The sequence below is a fragment of the Artibeus jamaicensis genome, unplaced genomic scaffold (genome assembly GCF_021234435.1).
Source record: "Artibeus jamaicensis isolate MK-2021 breed Jamaican fruit bat unplaced genomic scaffold, CSHL_Jam_final contig_490, whole genome shotgun sequence".
NCBI lineage: Eukaryota > Metazoa > Chordata > Mammalia > Chiroptera > Phyllostomidae > Artibeus > Artibeus jamaicensis.
The window spans coordinates 2,755,348-2,780,338 of NW_026521861.1; the positions used below are offsets into that span (position 1 = coordinate 2,755,348).

General features: G+C 38.2%; 1 protein-coding gene across 4 annotated transcripts in view; it reads right to left on the reverse strand.

Moving 5' to 3' along the window:
- NT5C2 (5'-nucleotidase, cytosolic II) overlaps positions 1-24,991 on the reverse strand; it is a 103,477-nt gene that overhangs the window by 7,210 nt on the left and 71,276 nt on the right. For all 4 annotated transcript variants that reach the window (XM_037159370.2, XM_053668478.1, XM_053668479.1 and 1 more), the window contains 8 exons: positions 10,101-10,218; positions 9,293-9,388; positions 4,641-4,732; positions 4,451-4,508; positions 3,344-3,437; positions 2,643-2,696; positions 1,068-1,151; positions 1-42 (listed from right to left, as the gene is read on the reverse strand). In XM_037159370.2, coding sequence (XP_037015265.1) covers positions 1-42; positions 1,068-1,151; positions 2,643-2,696; positions 3,344-3,437; positions 4,451-4,508; positions 4,641-4,732; positions 9,293-9,388; positions 10,101-10,218 — 638 coding nt within the window. The remainder of the gene's footprint in view (positions 43-1,067; positions 1,152-2,642; positions 2,697-3,343; positions 3,438-4,450; positions 4,509-4,640; positions 4,733-9,292; positions 9,389-10,100; positions 10,219-24,991) is intronic.

The window sequence follows — 24,991 nt, forward strand, 5'->3', positions numbered from 1 at the left end:
CTTAGGGCCATGTGGGAAATCAAACAGGTACGTCATAATTTTCTGGAAAAAAACAAAACAACATAAGGTCCAAATACTACTTCTACAAAAGATATAAACCACTACTAAAAAAGAATCACACACAAGCTTTTCATAAGACAAGTCTTTTTCAATATAGAATTTATCACATTCTCATTTCCTCTAAAGTTTATGAAATCAGGGCTAAGAGAGCCAGAAATGAACAACAAAGAAATATACAAAAGCTTCTGACATTCTCAGAAGGACACGAATTCTTCCAGGAGATGGTTTTGTAGAGACTGACCCATATCCCTACCCAATCCTCCTACTGCACTGAAACACATTTTTGGAGGCAAGAGTCTTTCAAGGTAAGAGCACAGAGAAAGCTAACGCCTCACAAGGAAATAACATACTTTGGCCTTTTTACTACTCTTCATAGACCAACCAAGCCATTGAATCACTGACTTTGTAAAACTGCTTATTCCAAATCACCAGGTTTCAGTGGCAAGATTTTACATAAAGAGGATTGGGAAGCACTAAGCTTCTTGCTAGTACTATTTCTAACTGTCTTAGCAAAAGTAAGATGAGGTTAAGGAGTTTAATCAGCTTTCCTACATACTTTAATCACAGCAAAAAACACCTACATTAAGCGGTAGTAAATTCTGAGGGCTAAGAATCAAAACAGCTCTGCACCATTTACTGCTGTCTGGCCCCCTGACAGCAGGGAGGGAGACCACGCGCAACAAAAGGGGCAACTGAAGTTTTATAAATGATTTGTCAAAGAGACACAGAAGCCATTTTGATCAGCACAAATGTTTTAAATAACTCCAAAATTAAAATGTTCAAGTAGTTAATTTCAATCAGGGAAAATAGTCAAATATTTAGGGAAACTTGACAATCATTCTAATGTAGCCCTTATGCTATATATTTTTGCTCTTTCCACTGCCTTCAAATGAAATGGTAAAAAAACTACCTTTAATACACTATGATCTTCCTTGTTATCCTCACATTTCTTTAGGCCAAAATAATTCCTCTGTATAAATAAACAAATATGAATATTAAGCACTTACATCTGTATATTTATAGTCACTGTTGGTGGCAAGAAATACTTTCCCTACTTCCTTCATCCGGCTCAGAAGCAAAGGCAGTTTTCCCTGAAATGTAATAAAATGATGAGTTAAACAATAGAACAAATACATATTCATTTACTGTGGAACAGTCATATGCTGGACTTTTTGTCCACTAAAATAAGAATGCCCTGTAAGGGTTGGTTGGAGGGTTACAAGATTTTGCATTTAGAAGACCATATTATCTCTACACATAAATTAAGTATTGACATATGTAATATACATGGTGTATATTAATATATAAATTATATATATAATGATACATATAAATGAGTATATGCTTATTAAAAGCATACCTCTACTTCCTTGTGTCTGCCTCAGGAAAGAGTTATATACCTTGTAATCTTATGATGTCAATTAGAGGTGTTAGAAAGCAGGAGATTTTAAACATCACCAGCAAAATCCTCTGCATGTAGAGTATCAGATACAGCCTTGCTGTATACACTTTTCATTTGAAAAAACACCTTGCAGAACTGAAATGACCCATGCAGGTTCCAATATAGAAATGTTGGGATGCGTAAGGAAATTCTAACCCTCATCTAACCAGAGAAAAAACCAGGGTTTTCCCTCTCTCACAGTCAACAGGCCCTTTTCCTCAAACTCCCCGGGACTTGCCTGGACCCCTCGGTGTTCTTTCTGAAACAAGGACTGGGGCGAGGGTGGAAACGGGGTACAAAGACCGGAAACAGTAAATAATCTCTATCGAAGTGCTCTGGGGAAATACTGCATTATGCTACTTTTCCTCTGTAAGAAAAGGAAGGAGTGTGTGTATGTGTACATTTTACTTTGAAATAATTTCAGACTTAAAGACGAGCTTAAAGATGAAATTAGTAGAGGGTTCCCATATATCCTTCATCCAGCTTCCCTCACTGTTAGCATCCTACATAACCACAGCACAGGCACCAAACTAAGGAATTAACACTGACACAATACTGTTAACTAAACTACAGATCTTTCTGAATTTTACGAAGTTTTCTACTAGTGCCTTTTTAGGTATTTAAAGCTTCCCTTATTATTTCCTATTGACAGGTTAAAGACAATATAAATAAGTTGCATTTACATACATTTTTTTAGACAATCCAACACAGTGGTTATGATTTGGGCTACTACTTACTAACTGTATGGATTTGGTCAAATCATTTAACCCTGTATTCCTGTTTATTCATCTATGAAGCAGAGGTAACAATACCTACCTAATTCAGGGCAAAAAAGATGGAATGGGACGTGCGTGCAATCACTCAGCACACCGGTGTGCACACAGTAACCACTCCAGTCACTACTCCAATTAAAGCGACGAGGACAAGTGGATACTGGGTCTTCCTGCCCACCCACAAGCAGGAAAAACTGTACTAACCCCTATGCTCTGGCTAAAACTCTCGGTAATTACACTTGGCATATATTACGCCAAAACCAAGAAATGCCTTCCCCTGTGCACTCTGTTATAAATAGGTTTGTTATTGTACTCGTTTCCCTAACAGGTAAAATAAGCTATCATGTAGATTTCCCCTCATTACTTACATCTTTGACGACATACTTCTCAAGATTTTCAACTGTCTTTTCCTTAAGGGAGCCCTAGAAGAAGAAAAAGGAAAAAAGAAAAGAACAAAAACAGTTCTTAACAGTTTATAAGACAAACTGTGTCTACTATCAACCCAGGTACATTGAAGTATTTACCAGAATGGAAAAGCGGATACACTGGAGAAGATCAGGACAAAGCGGCATGTGTGATTTGCTGCAACTCTGCCTCCAAAATGTATTTAAAACACAAAACTATTTTTATTTTAAACTAGAAATCAAAAGGCATCTCATAGTTTATTAGTATAATTTGTAGTAAGTGCAAATATAATATTTGATAATGTTATAAGTCAAGTAGGAGGTATTTGAAAGAAGCAACATGGACCACAACTATCTTCACAGGATACAGCAAGTATAATACTGATACTGAAATCTCTTCTAAGTGTGTTTGGAATACATACAAACTGAAACACAAGCTAGAAACCAAGCACCACCGTTGAGGGAAGATCAGCTTCACTTCTGAAAGCAGGACCATCAAAAGTAATAAGAACAGTACAGAGCGCTGTCACAAGGGGGCAAGTCCATGGGTTCGTTTTTGTTTTTTAAGAAGAAAAATTCTGCTCTATCTGCATTTGGGAAGTTACTGCCAGACCACATAGAACACATGCCAATGAGAAAGCAGGTATAGCAGCAGCTCCTGGTACCTTGTAATGAACCCAGTCAACAGCGTCCCTTACGTCCTGGAACATACTCCGGTAAGACATGAAGAGGTCCCCATCTTTAAATCCTGTTTCGCAGCTACAGAAAGATGAAAAGAACATGACAGGGAATTCGAAGGAGAGTAAATAAAATACCACACACTGCCCAAGGACCCAGAGTTTCCACTGTCACAGGGATAAAGGCGCTGGCTATTTAGGAAAATAATTACTCTCTAATGAAAATTCATTTTGATCACCAGAGATGACTACAGTGTTTAATGGAATACAATAACTGTGAACAAATGCAAAGTGATAGAATATACTGAATGGAAGGAAGCTGAAAGGCCAGCTGCAAAAATATCACGTTCCTTTATTCATCACTTTTAAGAAACAGGTTCCCATCACAGAAACATTTAAGTTAAAACTGATAATTTAAGTTCTCTCCACCCTGACTTTTCTGACATTGTCTCTGAATACAAAGGTACTGCCTATTTTCTATTTAGCTCAGTGACTTAGCGCTCTACTAAATTCGGTGCCTTGAAGTGGCACTGAAGAGGGCAGGAGGCCAGCAAAGTCTGGCACGTTCGGCTGAACTTCCAGCAGTGATTATATAATTCCCTAAAAAGGAGAAGATAACTTGTTTGAAATGTAAGCAGAATTTCACTTCAGGGAAGGTAAACAGTATTTATCCCCCGATCAATTCTTGCTGGGTGGGCCTAGGAATGACACTAAACTCCTGTCCCCGATGGCTCTGGGTGGCTGCTGTGAAATGAGTAGGGGGGTTTTAGTGCAATTCTGTCTGGACAGACAATCAACACACAAACCTCCCACTCAGTTGTCACAATTAGCACCTCTGCAGGCCGTCTTCACTCCCGGGAGAAGCCAATCAGAAGTGGTCCCTTCCACACGGCAGCACACTGGCAAGGAGGGGCCGAGGGGGACGAGAGCCCGCAGGGAGCTGCCGGTGCTGTCCCATCTCTCAGGCTGGCAATGAGGCTAGCACTAAATTCGCTTCAGAAAAGCAGAAAAGACCTACAATGGCCAGTTCTCTAAAACCCTGCACATTAATTTTTTTAAAAAATCAATTGGAAAAAATATATAGTATATACATACCTGGTATATCTGGGACAATTAGTAAAAAAGTCTACTAGGCAGGCCAACAGGTAGGTCTCTGAAAAATGAAGAACAGATATTCATAAGCTATAAGTGAAATAATTCAAACTTATTTTATCTACCTTGAGCAAAGACAAAATCTTGGGAAGAGGAGAAAACGTCAGCGTATAAAAGCATAGAATGAGTCTACCTGGTAGGTTGAACAGTGTATTCAGAATGTAAAATCTTTCAGTGTCATCTCGTTGGATAAATTTATTTGGATACTGCTCCCTAGTTTCTGGTCTGAAAGAAAAAAATGTAGTTAATACTCAGAAAACTAACATTATAGTAACTGTGAGAAATATTCATCACTCGAAAATTCATTCAAATATTCTGATGGCTACATGCAAGGCAGACTTCCAAATACTACACATGAAGATAAACAAGCTCTGGTTCCTGCCCTTAAAAAGTTTTCAGTCTGGTAAGGGACAACTATAGCAAGGCAAAAAACTGTAACTCCGTAACTACACAAGAAAGGTGCAAAGAGCTATGAGAAAACTGAGGAAGGGGAGACCATTTCAATTTGGGGCTGAGAAAGATAAATGTGGGAACGCGGAGAGCAAAATCTAGGGAGGATTCCTGAAAGTGGTGGCGTGTGAGCTGGTCCTTAAAGGCCAGGCAGACCAATTCCAATTTGCATAGACAAAGGGGAGCAGAGAAAAATAAAACTAAAGATAAACTGAGGCTGATCATGCCATTGTTCTCATACTTTGCTCAAGGGCAAGCAAGCATCACTGACAATGTTTAAGCAGAGGGATAAAACCAGCAGAGCCAAATTGTAAAATTATTAAATCAACTGCAGTTTTAGGATAAAATTGAAAAACAGATGTGATATACTGAAAAAATAGCTACAAATTCTTCCTCTTTGTAATATGATTTGTTACAAATGATTATGATTCTTCTGATTATGAAACTGCATCCTTGAATATAGGTTTGGACAGCAATAAGCAAGAGACTTCAAAAACACATGTGCACCGGGCTTGCCTACCCTTGCTGCACTCGGGCCTCCGAGACCACTGTGTGACCGAGAGTGAGCTGGCCTGCCAGAGGGCGGGGGGGCTGCATGCAGAAATGAGGCGCCCCAGCCGACGAAAGGCCGTTCCAGATCAGCTGAGGAACTCCAGAACTGTCCAGCTGACTCAGGATTTTGAGCTAAATGAAATGATCATTGTTTAAACTACTAAGTTTTGAAGTGATTTATTATGCAGCAAAAGCTAACTGACACAGATACAAGGCTACAAGCTGCAGTCTAGACAAGAGCAGCAGGGGCCTGTTCTAGAGTCGGGGCAAAGGACATTAAAGGGAAGAGTGTACTCAGGAGAGACTGTCAAAGTAAAATGAACAAGACCAGGCGTCTGACTGGATGTGGCAGATGAGAGACATAAATAATGATGTTCAATAAAAAAATAAAGAGAGAGAATGATGTCTCTCAGCGGGTGGTGGTTCCATTAACAGAAGTATGAAGCTAGATCAGTTTCATTGATGCAGATGTAAGAGGAGTTTTATTTTAGATACATACATTAAGCTCAAAGTGAAAGATTTTTACAGGCATTTAGAAACACAGGTCAAGATCTTAAAACAGCAACCCTGACTTGAGAGATGACAGCTGTGCACAGGCAGTGCGTGAGGTCGTGAGGATGGCACGAAGGAGAGCACTTAGGCGCACCAGGCAAGAGAAGACTGAGAACATAACCATGGAGGACATTTAGGGTTTAAAAGAAAAAAAGCCAGCGAGACAGAAGTTGTTAGGGATGCACGAGAGAACCTTGAGAGTGAAACGGAACACCGTGAGAAGAGGAAAGGAACGGTATTAATGAAAATATTACCGAGAAACTGAAAGGGAGAAAAACTAAACTATAAAAATGCACAATTCTCATGGTGCATTTATGGAGATAATTAATCTAAATAAAGAACATCACATTTTTTTAAAAAAATATTTTATTTATTTTTCGAGAGAGGGGAAGGGAAGGAGAAAGAGAGGGAGAGAACATCAATGTATGGTTGCCTCTCATGCATCCCCTGCTGGGAACTGGCCTGCAACCCAGGCATGTGCCCTGACTGGGAATCGAACCGCGATACTCTGGTTCGCAGGCCCACGCTCAATCCACTGAGCTACGCCAGCCAGGGCAAGAACATCACATTTAAAGAGTAACCTGGGTCAATTCCTGGTTGAGTCTATTAACTACAAATGGCAGAAATTCTGGTTAGGAATATAAAATCGCACTGTTTCCTGTCTGTGTCACCCATGTGAAATAAAGTTCCAGTAAAGAATAACTTGGGAGAAGACCTCATCTTCTAGCCTTCCAAGATTTTCTACAGTGAAAATTAAGGTCAAAGGGAGTAGTAGTGATAGGCTTTCTTCAGTCAGGTTAGTAGGACGACACTGTCCCTTTAAATATACTTTCCTATTCCCACCATCATTAAAGAGAAATTTTCTACACAGGGGATAGATAACAGTTATTAGGTAATTAGAACCCAAACTGACTTATAAATATAAGTTAACAATCATCTTTTGTTTAAGTGTAAAATCATGCTAATATATCTTTTAAATAAAAATTAATTTGGGGGTGGGTAATGGATCATGAAAGAAGGAATGCTAGACTACTGCTAATTTTCCGCAACCCATGGAATAAAGATTTGATCTGAATATTATCCTATGCTTAAACTTTAGAAGCCTTTGCTATTGTCCAAAAAAGAGGCCTCAACTCATTGGCCAGGCACGTGAGGGGCTACCTGTGGAGCCCCTAACGCCACGTACGGCAGCGACTCCCCTGGCGCACCTCTGCGTTCAGCCCTTCTTCTTCTCCACGGACTTTTCCTTTGATTCTGAAAGGCTGTTTGGTGCCGAGGCCGGTGCAATGATTTGAATGATTCTGCGTTTACTCCTAAGTGACTTATTTTTGAAACACTACTGAATGTATTTCCAAAGGAACTATTTGGAAACAACGCTGGCTTAGTTCAGGGATGGAAGAACGCCTGTGGGTCCGAGTTTAGTAAATCGAACAGTAGTACTAATTTACAGAACTGCTTCTCTTCCTTTTCTACTTTGACTACCCCTCCCCCCATAACACAAAAATCCCTTTTCAGACATTAACAAATAGAATGTTGGTTCATCTTCACTGAGAGTCTGAATTACAGTGACAGTATCCATATGTAAAATATCTTAGGTTGCTAGTGCTATCTGTAACCACTTTATGTTCTAAATCCTACGACCGGATAATTCATGGATTTTAAACAAACCCCACATGAGAGGCACAGTAAAGAAGAGCAGAGATAACTGAGAGAAAGGCCTGTCCAGATGGGTCAAGATGGGTCTGTACTTTATACTTTCCTCACTATATGTACTTTGAAACCTTTGAGCCGATGTAATGCCAGCTGGAGAGTCTGGCATAAGATGCTTCTGTTCTAAGTAGGGCTTTAAAGAAAACTCTAGTACAGTTTCAGTTAATTTGTGCCTCTTATCCCAAATGTATTCAGCAAAAAGACAGTGTTTCTTTAACTAAATTCAGCGTGGACTGTGCGGTTTTGACTACTTTGCCATTGAGAATGATACACAGCAAAGTTACAGGAGAGACTGACACGTAACCTGCTTTGGTTTTAAGAGTGGCTCTGCCCCAACACACGTCAGCGATGAATTAGGGAGAGCGACAGTGGAGACGGTGCACAACTAAAAGCCACAATCACGGAGGTTGTCAAATTGCAGTGCTGTGATTTCCAAAGAGAAAATTGGGATGTTTCACCAAAAACACTAGACACTAAATTTTATCTGCTGTTACTAGGGTGGAAAGTCCAAATTAGTAAGAATACTGGAAATATTCTAACTATGAAAATAAACCTTACTGTTTTAAATACGATCTCCCTGCATTCATTTTTAACCCCATGTTTTAAAAAATTTAACACCATAATCAAATACTGAAGCTATTCATTAGAATGTTTAAAAAACTGTTATTAGCTGTTAAAAATCTTAGTCATTTACACTGTTGAAGTTTCAAATTTTTCAAAGTACTTTTATGTACATACCTATTCAAAGCAGCTACCTGAGAAGTGCATTAAAAAGGAGAATACAAAAATCTTAGAATTTCAAATAAGGCAAAGCACCTACAGTTTTTTGGGGGGCAAGTTTCAGGATTAGCTTTATTGGATGTTGTACCATTAGAAAGCACTTATTTTTTCAAGATTTTATTTATTTATTTTTAGAGAGAGAGGAAGGGGAGGAAGAAAGAGAGGGAGAGAAACATTGATGTAAGAGAGAACACTGAACAGTTGCCTCTTGAACCCCACCCAGGTATCAAACCACAACCTAGGCATGTACCCGACCGGGAATCAAACCAGCAGCCTTTCACTCTGAAGGACAACACGCAACCAACTGTGCCACACAGGTCTAGGCAGAAAGCACTTATTTTAAACAAAATGCAACTGCTAACTGTATTTGTCAGTCAGTTTGGGCTCAAATGCCTAATACATAATTGTTAGTATCCTTATGTTAAAAATCGCTCTTTAATAATTAAAAAATAGGGCCAGACTGCAAACCAAAGTGTCACTGGTTTGATTCCCAGTCAGGACATGGGCCTAGGCCACGTCCCCTGTGGGGCACATGAGAGGCAACCATACATTGATGTTTCTCTCCCTCTCTCTCTCTCCCTTCATCTGTCTCTAAAGATAAGTAAATAAAATCTTTTAAAATATTAAATAAAAAATAGGAAAGTACATTAAATCCAGGAAGACACTGTCATCTTCACATTGACTAAAAACAAACAAACAAACAAACGAACGAAAGAGGCTGAAAAGTTCCTCTGTACTCACCCCCTTATGAAGTTAAATCCATGGGCACAGACCAAGAGGTTGCCATAGGCATCGACTTTCAGGAGATTTCCATATAATGTATCAAAGACAAGTCCTCTGTGAAAATGAAAACATTATAAATAGTGCAAAGTAATGCAGGCAATAATCTTAACTCCTCAATCACCATGAACCAAACTCATCTTATTCAAGCTTTATGGCAAAAACATAACCTGAGACTAAAGTGAATGAAATCTTAAAAACTAATCCCAGAGCAACTAAAAAAATTTATTCTAAATAAATAATCACAACTGTTTTCTGTAAGGAATCCACTTAATCAAACAAAGTATAATCTGTAATTCCTCTTAATACAGCTGGTTCCATTCTAAAACAGTCTTTTAATTTCCTTGGACAACTGAGCTGGCTTTTGTTTCTATCAGATGCTGCACATGGGGCCTGTATGGTGGTGACATCTCAAATAAATGGCATCTTCCTTCATCTTAAGTCATCCCCATCAAACCCATTAATGCAAACTGTCAGGAGGCTCCTAACTACCAACATCTGTGTGTTAGCTGAACATGCTACTGCTCTCCAACTGAATTCCTTTTCTTTTCTGTAAATGGATCTTCTTCAGTAACAATAAACTAAGTTTAGCTCAAGAACACAAAAGATGCAGTTTACTTACAAAGCCCTTGGCAATTTTAGAATCAACTAAATAAATAAACAAGAAACCCACAAAGAACTTTTTTAAGGGGGGGGGCGGTTCCAGGATGCATATGGAATGATTAATTTGGGGATAGTGTCCTTAATACAAAAACCCTTGGAAAATTACCTGGTAGGGAATGTGGAGTCATAGGCGAAGCTGAGCAGCTCCTGAGGATAGCCAATGGAGACCAGCCTCTCCACAGTAAGCTCAAAGCCCAGGGACTCGTACTCCGGGGACTTGTACACTGCGCAAAGGAGAGGCTCTCGTTAAAACAACGGCCAATTCGGACAGAAGGCAGATAAGTGGATTTCTACTTTCCCTAATTCCTCCTGCTTCCTAAATCTGCCATTTTCTTCTTTTTGCCCCAAATCCATGTTTTGTACTGCCCCAAGTTATCAGAGCACGCAACTGTTAGTCTGCAGAAACAGATCATATACAGTCGGAGCAGCAGGTATTTTGGAATAGTTCTTTCATTCTTAAGAAACACTTTTTTCCTATTTGTCTATTCTTTCATGCCCACAATCTAAAGGGAGGGAACAAAACTAATATGTACAATTACGATGTGAACTATGAGAATGTAAGTAAATATAAAACTAGATAGAGAGGTCTTTATATGTTGAAGGCTTCACTAGTGTAACTGGTGTACGAATCCTTCAAAATGAGCTTTTAAAAAACCCACTCTATTTCTGGAATTCCTATTTGGCCTGGTAGCTTCTTTATATTTCTTCTTCAATCAGCATGATTCTATTTGCCAGGATTAGCTTCTTTTCTTATTAGCCCTACCAATATTATAGTCACTGAATTGCATTATATAAGTAATTACTGAGAAGTCCACCATAAAAGACATGTCCAAGATAATTAGGAAAATTGGGATGTGAACTGACCTTTGACTTTAAAGAATTATGAGTCATTTTATTGGACGTGATTATGGAAGGGTCAGGATGTACAAGTGTGTGTATGAAATACAATCTCTTTATCTGCCAACACTGTTTTCACAGGTGAACTAAAGTGGGTTTGGGAATATGGGGGTTTCTCTATATTGTACATGTCTGGAATTTTCTATAATGAAAAAGACTTTTTAGAATCATCACTGCAGTTCAGCATGAAGAAAATGTTGCTCCTTTAATGAGGTTTCTTCCAAATAAGATTTTTAGGCAAGCATCTTCCCACTAGTTTCTAGAAGTGGGTAAGCCATATTGGGTGGGTAGTGGGAGAGGAGGAGGGAAGACCTGCTATTTTACTAAATGCCAAATGAGGCCAAAAACAAATCCATTCTATTCCTATAGTCTGATAATAACACGATTATCACTACATTATTACAGTTCTCCGACCTATGATTAACATACAGCCTGTGGCTCAAACTAATTTCTTTTCACTGCAGTCAGTCTGCCCACCCAGGTCAATGCTAATGTTTTAATGAGTACAACTCGACTTTCCCTTTCTGAAAGCAATGCTTGTGAGTATTTCTGACAGTGTATAACAGAAACCATAAACACGGCTGTCTCCACAGCAGGGAGATGATGGCTGAGAGACGGGAAGGAAGAAGGAAGACCTATGTACCTCCTTTCGTACTTTTTAAAAAATTTGTAACATATTAATGCATTTTAAATGTATTTTACATTTAATCTATTTTTTAATCAAACTGAAACTTTAAAAAAGCAAGGGGAACACTCAAAGTCCTTTAATAAACACTTGTCACATTTAAAAAGCCTAGATTTTGGAGTCCTCCAGGAGATGATCAGTCTCATCAGAACACTGACCCCCAAAAGCTGTCATTTCTTTTGTTATCTCAGGGGCATCAAATAATATAATGCCAATGCTAACCCCAGCTAACATTTTTCAAAACTGGCTATATTTTTTCCCGCCCAATTCCAGCCCCATCCTCACCCACCCCCCCGGAAAATACTTTCTGAAGTTTCGAGTGTGGAATTCTTATATCCAGATGTTATATATACACTGTGGTAAAGGAAGTGTGAAATGTTCATACACGTTAAAAGGGTAAGAGCAGATATTTTATCATAAAAGCAGGAAAGCATGGTATCCACTGATGTCGATTTGAATTCGTTTGAGAAGATAAGCAAATCTCACACCCCACCCAGTGCTTCCACCCCAATTGAAAGTAACATTTTAACAAAATTTCCATAAAATAAAAATTACTTCTGAATCTACAAAGTCCGTTTATTTCAAACAAGTTAATGAAACAAAATTCCAGTATAGCTAACCAATTTGGATAATCCACTGGCTTTTATATGATTTGGACCACATAAAGCGTTTTTAATTATTAACTTTCCTGAGGATAATTTGCCAGGTGTGCTTTAAGAATGGGAGACAAAAAACAAACCTTCATCACCCCGATGCAGGCTCGCCCCTAAAATGAGCCATTTCCCTAGAGAATCAGGTAACTGTAGAGCATCTGACTAATAGTGATTAAAACCTATGTTTGTGAGACAGTTTGGGTTGAAACCCAAATCAATTTATTCAGAATTTTTAGTGGAAAAAAGCATGGGTGGGCGGGGGAGGGACCTCAAACCCCCACTTTGCTGGGACAAACCCTGGAACGGCAGGAGAACCCTGCACACTCGCCACATTGTGCTTCCTGCCGGGCAGAACTGAGGTGACTTCCTAAAAATTCTACCTATATAAATAAATACTTTAAATTCCTTTCTCTCAATGAGTTCAGGGTACTTTAAAAAATGTGCTATATTTTCCCTATTTGCTGACCTTAAGTTATACAGCAAGTGAAACCATCAGCTGAAGCCGAAATTTGGGCCCCCCTAAGTCTCACCCAAAGCTCTCTGTGGTAGGGTACACTACACAGCCGCTGTAAAAAGTGAATTTCTAGATTACACAGGCCATCAAAACTTAAGCTTGGGTGCTGAAATGCACTAGTATCTCTCCAATTTCTTTTACTAGTCTGAGTAAACGGCTGTAGTCACAGATGGTACTGGATTTAGCAAACAGTCCAAGTTCCACTCTGACAACACTATTTCACTAAGCTCTACATTAATCAGTAAGAACTACGAGCTATTGACATTTTCTCATAAGCTTCCCAGATAATCATTTCAGTAACACGAACTCTCAGGCCATTAAATCATCTGCCAGGGACTCACGAAGTGCAACCCGGGCTTGGGAGCAGCACTGCAGCTGCACCGGCCTGAGTTTAGATGTTTCGTTCTAAATGTCTCCTGGGGAATCATGACTTGTTCTGACCTGGTGGCAAAAATGACTCTTGAAGCCTACAAAGTACCACCATACCTTGAAAAAATAAGTAAGTAAATAAATAAATAAATAAACTCCTTTTATAAACAAGGCCAGCCTCGATGTTGCAGGGAACCAAACATACTGCCTCCGACAGAGCCCTCTGTCTCTCCACAGCTGCAAAGGCTCTCATTCCAATTTCTCTCGCAAAACTGGCCAGCAAATGATGCAGCTTCACGCTCAGTTCTTTCAAATGACTTCCCAAAACAGAGCCAGCAGCTTCAGAGTATGCATAAGCTCACAACAAGTACTGCTTATTTCTTCCTCGACAAAATCCTCAGGCCTATCCTAATTTACCCAATATCCAAAGACAAAGGAAAAAGTTATTTCAAGAGCCAGAGTCCGAAGAGGAGGGCTGCTTCAGCCACTTGGGCAGCACACGGTGTTCTCAAGTTATGTAACTAGCCTATAAAGAGAACAACCAAAGCTTTGAAAGCTAAAGCTACTTGAGAGCACTTAAAAGATACTCTTTACTCCACCATCATCTGCAAGGAAAAAAACAGTTCTTCAAAAGACAGTCACTGCATGTTGTGGGATGAAAGCTGTGAGCTCTGTTTGAGTGGATGCGGTGCGGTCCGGTCTGTAGAGACAGATTCTAGGTTGGGGGGACGGTGCCTTTGAACCGAGCCAGAAACTTTCTGCGGGGAGTCTGGAATTCTCATGCACTTTTTACCTTTGCCACCGAGACACACTGCGGTAGTAGTTTACAGGTTTTAGGGGGGGAAAAAAAGGCAAACCTCTACAGAGGTTCCAGCCTAGCAGAGTGCTGCTGCCAAAATGAGAACTCACATGAGGCAGACGCAGGTGCAGAGTGTGTCACTCCAGGCTTGAAGGAGTTACACTGGCTCTCCTGTTAAAAAAACAAAGTAAAGCAACAAAACAAAACAAAAACAAAAACAGGTTTTAAAACTGTTGTGATGGGCTGGAATGGAGAGACACCATTTGGAATCTGGTATTTATAGGAGTTACTGCCCCCTCCTATTTAGAAGCCTGAGACCATTGCTAAAATTCATAATTGGCCATAACAGAACATGGGTATTGAAAATAAGCCTAAGTATTGTACATTATTTACTTTTCTGGCACCCTAGGTCTGGAATACCAGCCAAATCTGATTCTGAAATGTTAAGTCAAAGGGAAAAACAGAAAAATTAATTTATTTTGTCTTAGTTTATTTTCTTTAGCATATTTCAGGTTAATGTGGTAGAAACTTAATACAGTTGGTAAAGTGTAAAATTGAAACAGACTAAATAAAGATCACAAGAATAAACTAGAGCAGTCTCATCTGGCTTTTAAGTACCAGTTCAAACTATCTATATCTAACTACCCACTTTTCCACCTTCCCAATACCCAGATTTGTCCTCATAGTATACACCAAGAACCAACAACTTCATGCTGCTAAAAACCTAACCAGGTGTCTAAACATGGAATAGAAGGTAAAAATTTTCATTTTTATTGTCAGTGAATATTTTCCCTCAGTAAATGGAGTCATATTATTCTACTTTCAAAATGTAAAAGAAACTGCCCGGTCTAGTAAGATAACTGACTCAAAGATACGTGAAGAACTATTAGAGACACTGACACTTTTAAGATATGCACTATTGTAGCTTTAAAGGGGGTCATTCTCCCTAGGCACGTTTATGCTGAACATGTGGTCAGACTCCTTCAACTCCTGGATTTTTTGTGTAAGGGAGCTACTACTAAATAAAAAAGCAGGAATTACTAAATATAATGTCTAAAGGTCCTAAAAACATTACAACTAGGAGAAACCATCATCAACCACTAAGAAAACAAAATTCAACCAAAGAACCCATAAATAGTTATTTGCTTTTATGCTATAAATGTAGTCAACATCAACATTCTCTAGTTATTTAAGCTATACAATGTTGGTTCTCTTGAGACTATAACTAGAAAATCTTCATTAAGGAAATTTTAAATAAAACCTCTCCAATTTTCATGTAGACAGATATTAGAGGGCTTTTTCTACCTTTCAAAATTATTTGAAGAGCCTAACACAGTAACAGACATAATAACCCGAGATCACAAATGATCTAAAGAAGGACGTTGAGCCCTGGCCGGGTGGCTCCGCTGATTGAAACTTCATCCCCCACACTAAAGAGGTTGCGGGTTCAATCCCTGGGGCATGTGCAGAAGGCAACTGATCAATGTTTCTCCCCAACACTGATGTTTCTCTCTCTGCAATCAATAAACACATCCTTAGGTGAGGATAAAACAAAAAGATGTAGAAAATTTCCAAAAAACACCTCAATTTTAATTTACATAAAATACAAAAGCTAAATACCATACAATATTTTTAGTATAAAATAAAAATAACTCCCAAATGGCTAGATATGTAAGTAAACGAGTTTGAAACTCCATCAATTACAATTTCCTGCAAAGCAAAATTAAATGGTAATTAAGATTTGTTTAAAAGTTACTAAGAGTATTAGAAGGACAGTTTCGGTTTTGTATATTTAAAAATAAAATGGAAAAAGATTGCCTAACTCAATTTATTCTTAAGAACCTGCACACTTACTAGGAACTTGTATACAGAGTATATTTTCTATTTAAAACAGGAAAACTGAAGTCAGGGAAATAACTTTAAAATCACTCTTTAATCAAAGGAGCTCACTGTAATTAAAAAAATGATACAGATAATAAGTACTATTTTTATCTCAAAATAACAGATCATCACACTCAAATATCTGTACTAAAGTTAGCAAAATGTAACAAATATATGGATGCCTACTGTGTACCAGGTACATTGGTCCTCCATATCCATGGGTTTTGTACCTGCAGATTCAACAGACCACAGATAAAAAATATTTGAGGTGGGGGGGAATTCCAGAAAGTTCCAAAAAGCAAAATTTGGATTTACCATGAAGAGAGCACTACACCAAATCCACAAGAATGAAGTGATGTGTAGGCATACCCTGCTGTTGCCTATGTGCAAATATTGGTTATATGCAAACACTGGGCCATTTTATATAGGGGACTTGAGCATCCTTGGATTTTGGTATCCAAGGGGAAGGCTCCTGGAACCAGTCCCTTGCAGATACCAAGAGGTAACTTGGCTGAGAACAAAAAACAAAGTAACTCATGGTCCTTGACCTGAGGGAGCTCATAGTGCACTAGAGAGACACATGATTAGATATTTACAATAAACTTTAGAAGATCAATAACATAATATGATTAAGGAAATAGAGATAGGAAAAAAGTCAATTACCCCAGCTTAGGAAGTTTCTTGAAACAATGTATGATTTATTCAGGCTTATGCAGACATTTTTTATAACTAGTATTGGGAGGTACTATAAAGCTTACCAAACTTTCTGAGGCTCCGATTCAGGCACTATGTTCCAAACTCCTATATCGGGGTCAGAGAGAAGTAGCTCCCCAGTTGTAGCTGACTTCCCTGTGAGAATGTGAGCCATATGTTGCCGACTGTGTGATGAGAGCCTAGACTTTTACTTGTAATCTCCCAATTTTTAACTACTGACTCAATTTAAAAAATTAATAAACCCTATTTGAGCCAAACTATGGTCTGTGGTCTAAATTAGGTTCATGGGCCACTGGTGTGCAACCTCTGGTATATACTTTAGATAAGATATTTCCAAGTAAGTTCTCTCTGGTATATACTTTAGATATTTCCAAGTAAGTTCTTCCAGCTATTTGAAATGTTTTGACTGTCCCCTTCAATGAGTCTTAAAGAAGTAAATAAAATTTAGGAATGTAACGAATTGGAAATCCAGGTGAAAATAAATCCATCCTTCAATAACCACTAATGTTAGTCTAGTCATCTCCAGGGAAAAGCGGGGCAGTGGATAACAGACAGGAAATAAAGAAACCTTTATGTAGTCACTTAATTTGGTCCCCTACCACAATGCCCTAAAAGCTGTAATTATCTGAATTTGATTCCTTGCCATGACTGTCAAACCAAACAAATGTTCCCAAGTACTGAACAAATCAGTTACCTCATAACCTGCCAGGAAACAATTATTAGAGTCTCATGACCCAGCAGGTTTTATACATAAGGTTTAACTTAAATCTTTGCTTATATAGCTTGATTTGATTATCATTTGTCCTGTTCTTGGTGGCCATTATCCCCTTGATAAAGCAAACATCCAGAGAACACATAAGCACAAAAAAGATAAAGGTAGCTGAGCTATTACATTAGGACTATTTTAAAAACAAGTTTATCTATGTTGAAAACAGCCCATGATATTTTAAAAATTATTCATTTTAGTAATTTTACTGAGAAAACAAATGGCAGCCTGTGTTACATGCCAATGAATCTGCTCCAACTCCTGGCGACTCTATGAGCCAGCAATGTCCACAATGCCCTGAGGTCCACGAGTGAGGTCAATGAGCCCAGCTCGGCTCTGTGGACTCACTCCTACAGCTCCTTTTATGGAGTCAGTCCATCTCCTGCTTGGTCTTCCTCCTTTCCTGCTGCCTTCTATTTTTCCCAGCATTGCTGTCTTTTCCAAAGAACCCTGCCTTCTCCTGATGTGCCCAAAGTAGGACAGTTTCGGTTTTGTCATTTTTGCCCCCAGAGATCCACTTGTTCGTCTTTCTGGCAGTCCAGGGTATCCATACAGCTCTCTCCAACGGCATATTTCAAATGAATCAATCTTCTCCTCACACCAACTGTCGCGCCCATGACTTACACAGGAATACCTCAGAGATACTGTGGATTTGGTTTGGTTTCAGATCACTGCAATAAAGCGAATTGTAATCTTTTTGCTCTGAAAGGTCTTGCCTTTAATTTGTAAAAAACTCGACTGATCTGTACAGCACAATACAACAAAGCACAATAAAACGACACATGGTCTATGACTGGGAATACGAGGGTGTAGGTGACTCCAGCTGTGGCCTGCAATGACACCTCTGCTCCTGCTCATTCCTTATCTTCCACTGATGCCCTTCGGAGCCTCAGTTTTCTCTTGATTTCTTGGCTACAGTATCCATTTGAACTGATGACTGAACCAAAGGAAGCAAAATCTTGAACAATTTAAATGTTTTCATTTTCCATGTTAAAGTTGTATATTTCTTCTGTAAATATGATTTTTACATGACAGTCACAAAAAGTATCTTACACTTGGATGCTTTTATGACTGGCAATGAAAAGTACAGATCATAGACACTGGTATTTATTTCTTTCACTCTCCATGTAATGAAGGAGACAGAATTGGGTTTTATTATGTAATCTTTTAAATTTCCCAGTGCTCTAGGAACAAACTACATATTATATTATTGCAATTTAGAGAGATAAATTTTAAATCAGTGAAAACTGTAACTGTGATACAGAAATGACACAAAAGGAATCAAAGCTTGGTAACTAAGTGTAGACTTATGTATATTAAATAGGGCCATCTAAAAGTTATATATGAAATATATATCCAAAAATAATAGTCTTGAGGGTATTTATCTCAACTAATACAAAGAACTTTTATCCACAATATAATGCATTCATTTATCACTCATTTTTAAATTCTTTCCTAACATTGAGAGACCACCTCAAAAGGATGCTTGGCTGCAGAAATAGTACCTGACTTTCCTGAGGGAAGTAGTGTAAGAAATACCTGAGTTAAAAACCAATAAGCACAGCCAAAATAAAGACTATCTCAAATGGAAACGAAAAGACTAAGAGACCTTTAAATTTAAATGTCTTTAAAAAATTACTTTGTTGGCATTTTGTAAGCTTTTTCCACCTGATTTTTAATTTAACTTTATTAATATTTTTTAAATCATAGATAAAAGCAGAAAGAGTATTAATTGAGTTGCTTCAAATCCATCACTCAAGCTTTAAAAATTATCACTATTTTGGAGTCTCATTTCATCAATCCTCCCTAATTTATTCTCCCCCAACTTAGTAACTTTTATCACATTAAGACATTTTTAAACTCTCATCTTTCAGACAATATTTAAATAGCACAAGTGGTCATAACTACCACATATACACACATAAAGAATTATATGTATCAAGCAGTTCAGGTGAAACTTTGCTGCCTTCCTTATCGTTTAGAAGCCAATGCAATACTAGAATAGGTTTTTATCAGCCTGAAGTTATAATAAAAAGCCTTCCAAATTAAGGATTGCTCAGAAATATGTTAAATATACTAAAGCTGTCAATTTTATAGTCTTGATGAGAAGATCAGTTCTACCAAAAGCACTGATCTTTTGGAAAGACAGTACTCATAGGAAATCAAAATAACACATAAGGCATTATGATGGGCCAAAGAAAACAGAACAGTGCAAACATGTGAGGAAATTTTTAATTAGGGATACCACAAAAAATAGCTTAGTTTTAAAAAAAAATAGCTTAGTGCAGTTAAAGAAACAGATTAAAAAGACAAGAATTTTTTACCTAAGGATCACTAGATTTATTCCAAAATAAGTTCTCTTTCTAGAAGGCACACTGCCTCAAAATCACAGAAACAAAAAAAAATGAAATGAAATGAAAAAAATAAAACTGTTACAAGTTGTGACATAAAATAATGCCTTTTATTTTCCACTCCTCTCCCCATATAATCCATTTTCAAAATAAACATAATTGAGCTTATCCAAATGAGCTTTCTCCCATTCAAAACAGACACTTCCTGAGGCAATATATACTTATTCCAATAATGCAATTATTACTCAAAACATGTTTGAAATTCTCCTTTCAACATTACTTTCAGAGTAAATGTGTAAATCACACACCTGATGAAGATTAATATCCAGAATACTGAAAGAGCTCCTACAATACAACAACAAACCAAACAACCCAATTAAAAAATGAACAAAGAGCCCTGGCTGTTATGGCTCAGCTGGTTGAGCACTGTCCCATCACCAAAACGTTGTGGGTTCAATCCCCGGTCAGGGCACATACCTAGATTACAGGTTCAATCCCTGGTCCTAGTGCACGCAGTTCCCCAGTCTGCATGCGGATGGGGATGGCAACCAATGGATGCCTCTCCCTCCCATCGATGCTTCTCTCTTGCATCAATGCTTCTCTTTTTCCCTTCCTCTCTCTTTAAGCAATGAAAACATGTCCTCAGGTAAGAATTAAAAAAAAAAGAACAAAGGACTTAAACAGACCTTTTTCCAAATTATATATAAGCACATGAAAGATGCTGAACATCAATCTGTTAAACATTAGAGAAATGTGAATCAAGAGCACAATGATATACCACCCCACACTCATTAGGATGACTACTATCAAAACAACAAAAAACTGAAAATAAGCATTGTCAAGATGTGGAGAAATAGGAACCCTTAAATATTGCTAGTGGGAATATAAAATGGTGAAGTCACTTTGGAAAACAGTTTGACAATTCCTCAAAAGGCTAAACAGCATTACCATATGATCCAGCAACTGCATCTCTGGGTATATACCCAGAAGAGCTGAAAGCTAGGACTCAGGCATTTGGGTACCAATGTTCATAGCAGCGTTATTCACAACAGTCAAAAGAAGGAAGCAGCCCAAATGTCCAGTGATGGATGATGGCTAAACAAAATGTGGTACATACATACAATAAAATATTATTCAGCCTTAAAAAGGAACGAAATTCCGATACCTGTTACAACATGGACAAAACTTGAAAACAGTATGCTAAGAGATATAAGCCAGACACAAAAGGACAACTATTACACGATTCCACTTAATGAAATGTGTAAAATAATTAAATTCAGAGATAGAAAGTAAATTAGAGGTTTCTAGAGGTTATGGGGGGCAGGAATGGGACGTTACTGCTTAAAGGGTACAGAGTTTCTGTCTGGATACTGAAAAGTTCTATTATGAATAATCACGAGGGTTGCATAAGACTATGGATGTACTTCATGTCACTCAATTATACACTTAAAAGAGTTCAAATAATAAATTTTATGTGTATGTTTTATCACAATTTTTTTAAAAGGAGGAAAAAGGGTGCTCTACCCTGTTTGAAGTGTCTTCAATGACAGCACATCAGTACTGTATAATATTCCTCCCTTTAGACTGTTCTTCCTCCCCCTTTCACATGACTCTAATGCCACTAAGTCTGACAGGGATATGTGATAGCTGACAGAAACATAACCTGAGTGCCCTGGACCATGGTCCAAGAAAAGCAGACCATGCGAAAATGTTCACTTAAATGTCAAGTGAGTGTATCAATTCCCATGACAATAAAGCAAGACCAGAGTAATCTATGATAGCTTCAAGGCCCCCAGTGCATGCCTGAAACCACAGGCAATACTAAACCATATATACACTATGTTTTTTTTCCTATCCGTACCCATGGTAAAGTTTAACATATAGAAGAGGCACTTTAAGAGATTAATAGCAATTAATAATAAAATAGAACTATTGTATAATAATATACTGTAATAAAAGTTATGTAAACATGAGCCTGCTCTAAATATCTTATCATGCTGTACTCATTCTTATTATGACGACGTGAGATAAAACACCAAACCTACTCCTGAATCTTTGTAACTACCGCTTGGTTGCAGTAAATGGCTTGGTGTCACTTGTCTAGGGGATCCCTTGATGAAGTTTTTAATGCTTTGTGGCACAACACATTACTGTCAATCAGAATATGTTTTCTGTTCATGTCCTCCCTCCACGAATTTAATACCTTCTCCATTTTAACGGAGCATGTATAACACACTGTGGCTGTAACTTCTGCAATCTGGGGTGCAGCAGCATAACCAGCACAAATATTTTTCCTTCTTTATGATTATAGACAGAAGATACATTCTTATTGTAGGTCTTAGTAAGCTCTACATATGATTTTTTCTCACTAAGTCAAGAACATTTACCTTTTCACTTAAAGGAATCACCTGCAAAGTGCTTCTCTTCAGTACATCCAAACTGCACTTTGGGGCCATTGTTAAGGAAGGTAAGAGTTCCTTGCACACAGAGACTGTGATACCGCAACAACCTGAGACAGCTGCAAAGTGACTACCAGGCAAGCAGCAGGTACAATGTGGGTAAGACAAAGGGAGAGGTGATTCACATCCCAGGCAGGACAGCACGGAATTTCATCATGCTACTCAGGATGGCATGCAATTTAAAACTTACAAATGGTTTATTCCTGGAATTTTCCAATTAACTTTTTGGGGCCATGGTTGACTACTGGTAACAGAAACTGTGGAAAGCAAAACTGTGGGTATCAGGGAAATGCTGTACCCTTAATGAGAGGACAGGATGAGAGATCAAAGGTTCTGAGATACTTCTGCTAGCAGCTGGGTAACTGTATGATTCGCCAACACCAAGAGCTAGTTTCTCTTAACTTCTCCCCTGGTATTCTTAATAGCTTTATACTATGTTCTCCCCCACTTGAGGCTTGTTAATGCAAAGTGACCTAGAAAAGGAGAGGAGGGCAGAAAAATTCAAAAGGGAAAAGTCTAAAATGTATTTTCAGCCCCTTCCAAGATTTAAAAAATTGAATTTATTGGGATGACTATGGCTCGCAAAACCATAGTTTCCAAGCATCTAACTCAGTAAAACATCATTTGCACACTACATCACGTGTTCATCACCCCAAGCAAGTGTCTTCTTTCCATCATCCCCTCAATATGCCCACCTCCAAATAACTCCCACCACCCTGTCCCTCTGGCTATCAGCACGCTTTCTGTGTTTATGTGTTATGTATGTTTTTTGGCTAATCCCTTCCACCTTCTTTCATCCAGTCCTTCCTGCACCCCACCCGACAGCTTTCATCCCATTCTGTGTATCCATATTAATGTTTCTTATTTTATTCACCATTTTTTTGTTTATTAGATTCCACATATAAGTGAAATCATACAGCATTTGTCTTTGTCTGATTGACTTACTTCATTTAGCATAATAATCTCCAGGTTCGTCCATTATGTCACAGGAGGTGAGATTTCCTTTTTTTTACAGCCACGTGCTAGTATTCCATAGTGTTACTGTACCACAGCTGCTTTTTACATTTTTATCTACTCGTCTACTGACAGGCACTCAGCCTGTTTCCAGATCTTGGTTATTGTAAACAATGATGCAATTAGCATTGGGATGCATATATTCTTTCAGATTAGTATTTCAGGATTCTTAGGATATATTCCCAAAGGTGGGACTGCTGGGTCAGAAGGTAGCTCCATTTTTTATTTTTTGGTGAAACTCCATACTGTTACACTGCTTCCCACAGTGGTTGCACTAGTCTGCATTCCCACCAACATAATAAGCACCCCCTTTTCTCCACAACCTCACCAGCACTTGCTGTTTGTTGATTCATTGATGATAGCCATTCCGGTAGGTGTGAGGTGATAGCTCGTTGTGGTTTGTTTGTTTGTTTGTTTTTAAGATTTTACTTATTCATTTTTAGAGGGAGGGAAAGAGAAGAGACATATCAATGTGTGGTTGCCTCGACTGCCTCTCCCACGCCCCATACTGGGGACCTGGTCTGCAACCCAGGCATGTGCCCTGACTGGTAATCGAACTGGGACCCTTTGGTTTGCAGCCTGGTCTCAATCCACTGAGGTATGCCAGCCAGGGCTCACTGTGGTTTTAATTTGTATCTCTCTGATGATGAGAAACACTGAGTTTTTTTTTCATATGTCAATTGCCCGTCTGTATGTCCTCTACAGAGAAATATGTATTCAAGTCATTTGACCATTTTTTCATTTAAATGTTTGTCTTTCTGGTGTTAAGTTCTTCATTTATTTGGGAATTAAGCCCATATCAGATGTATCATTGGCAAATATGTTCTTCCATACAGTGGGTTCCCTTTAGTTTGATGTAGTCCCATTTATTTTTTTTGTTTGACTTGCCCTAAAAGATATTATCAGCAAAAATATTTCTGTAAGGGGTGTCTCAGATTTTCCTGCCTACGTTTTCTTCTAGGATCTTTGTGGTTTTGCAATTTACACATAAGTCTCTTAACCACTTTGAGTGTATTCTTATGTATGGTATAAACTGGTGGTCCGGTCTCATTTTTTTTTTTTTTTTTTTTTGCTTGTACCTGTCCAATTTTCCCAAACCATTTACTGAAGAAACTGTCTTTATTGTCTACTCTCATTTCCTTTGTCAAATAATTGACTGTAAAGACACGGGTTTACTTCTGGGATCTCTGTTCTGTTCCACTGATCTATGTACCTGTTCTCATGCCAGTACCAGACTGTTTTGATTACAGTGGCCTTATAGTATAGGTTGATATCAGGTATGTGATACCACCAACTTTGTTCTTCTTTCTCAACACTGCTGAGGCTATTCATGGTCTTTTTGGTTCCACAGAACCTTTGGAATATTTGTTCTAGATCTGTGAAAAATACCATTGGTATTTTAATAGGAATTTCATTAGATCTATAGATTGCTTTGAGTAATATAGACATTTAAATTGTTAATTATTCCAATCCATGAACATGGTATATGCTTCCACTTACTCGTATTTTCCTTTCTTTCTTTGATGTTCTATAATTTTCTGAGTACAGGTCTTTTACCTCCTTGGTTAAATTTATTCCTAGGTGCCTTATTTTTGTCACTGTTCTTGCAATAGAAAGTAGAATTGTTTTCTTAATTTCTATTTCTGATAGTTCATTACTGGTGTGTAGAAATGCCACCAAGTTCTGAATATTAATTTTGTATCCCGCTACTTTGCCAAATTCATTTACTAGATCTAGTAGGTCTTGAGTGGAGTTCTTTAGGGTTTTCAATGTGCAATATCATGTCATCTGTAAATAATGACAGTTTTACTTCTTCCCTTCCAATTTGGGTGCCTTTTATGTCCTCTTCTTGTCTGACTGCTGTGGCTAGTATACTGAATAACAGTGATGACAGT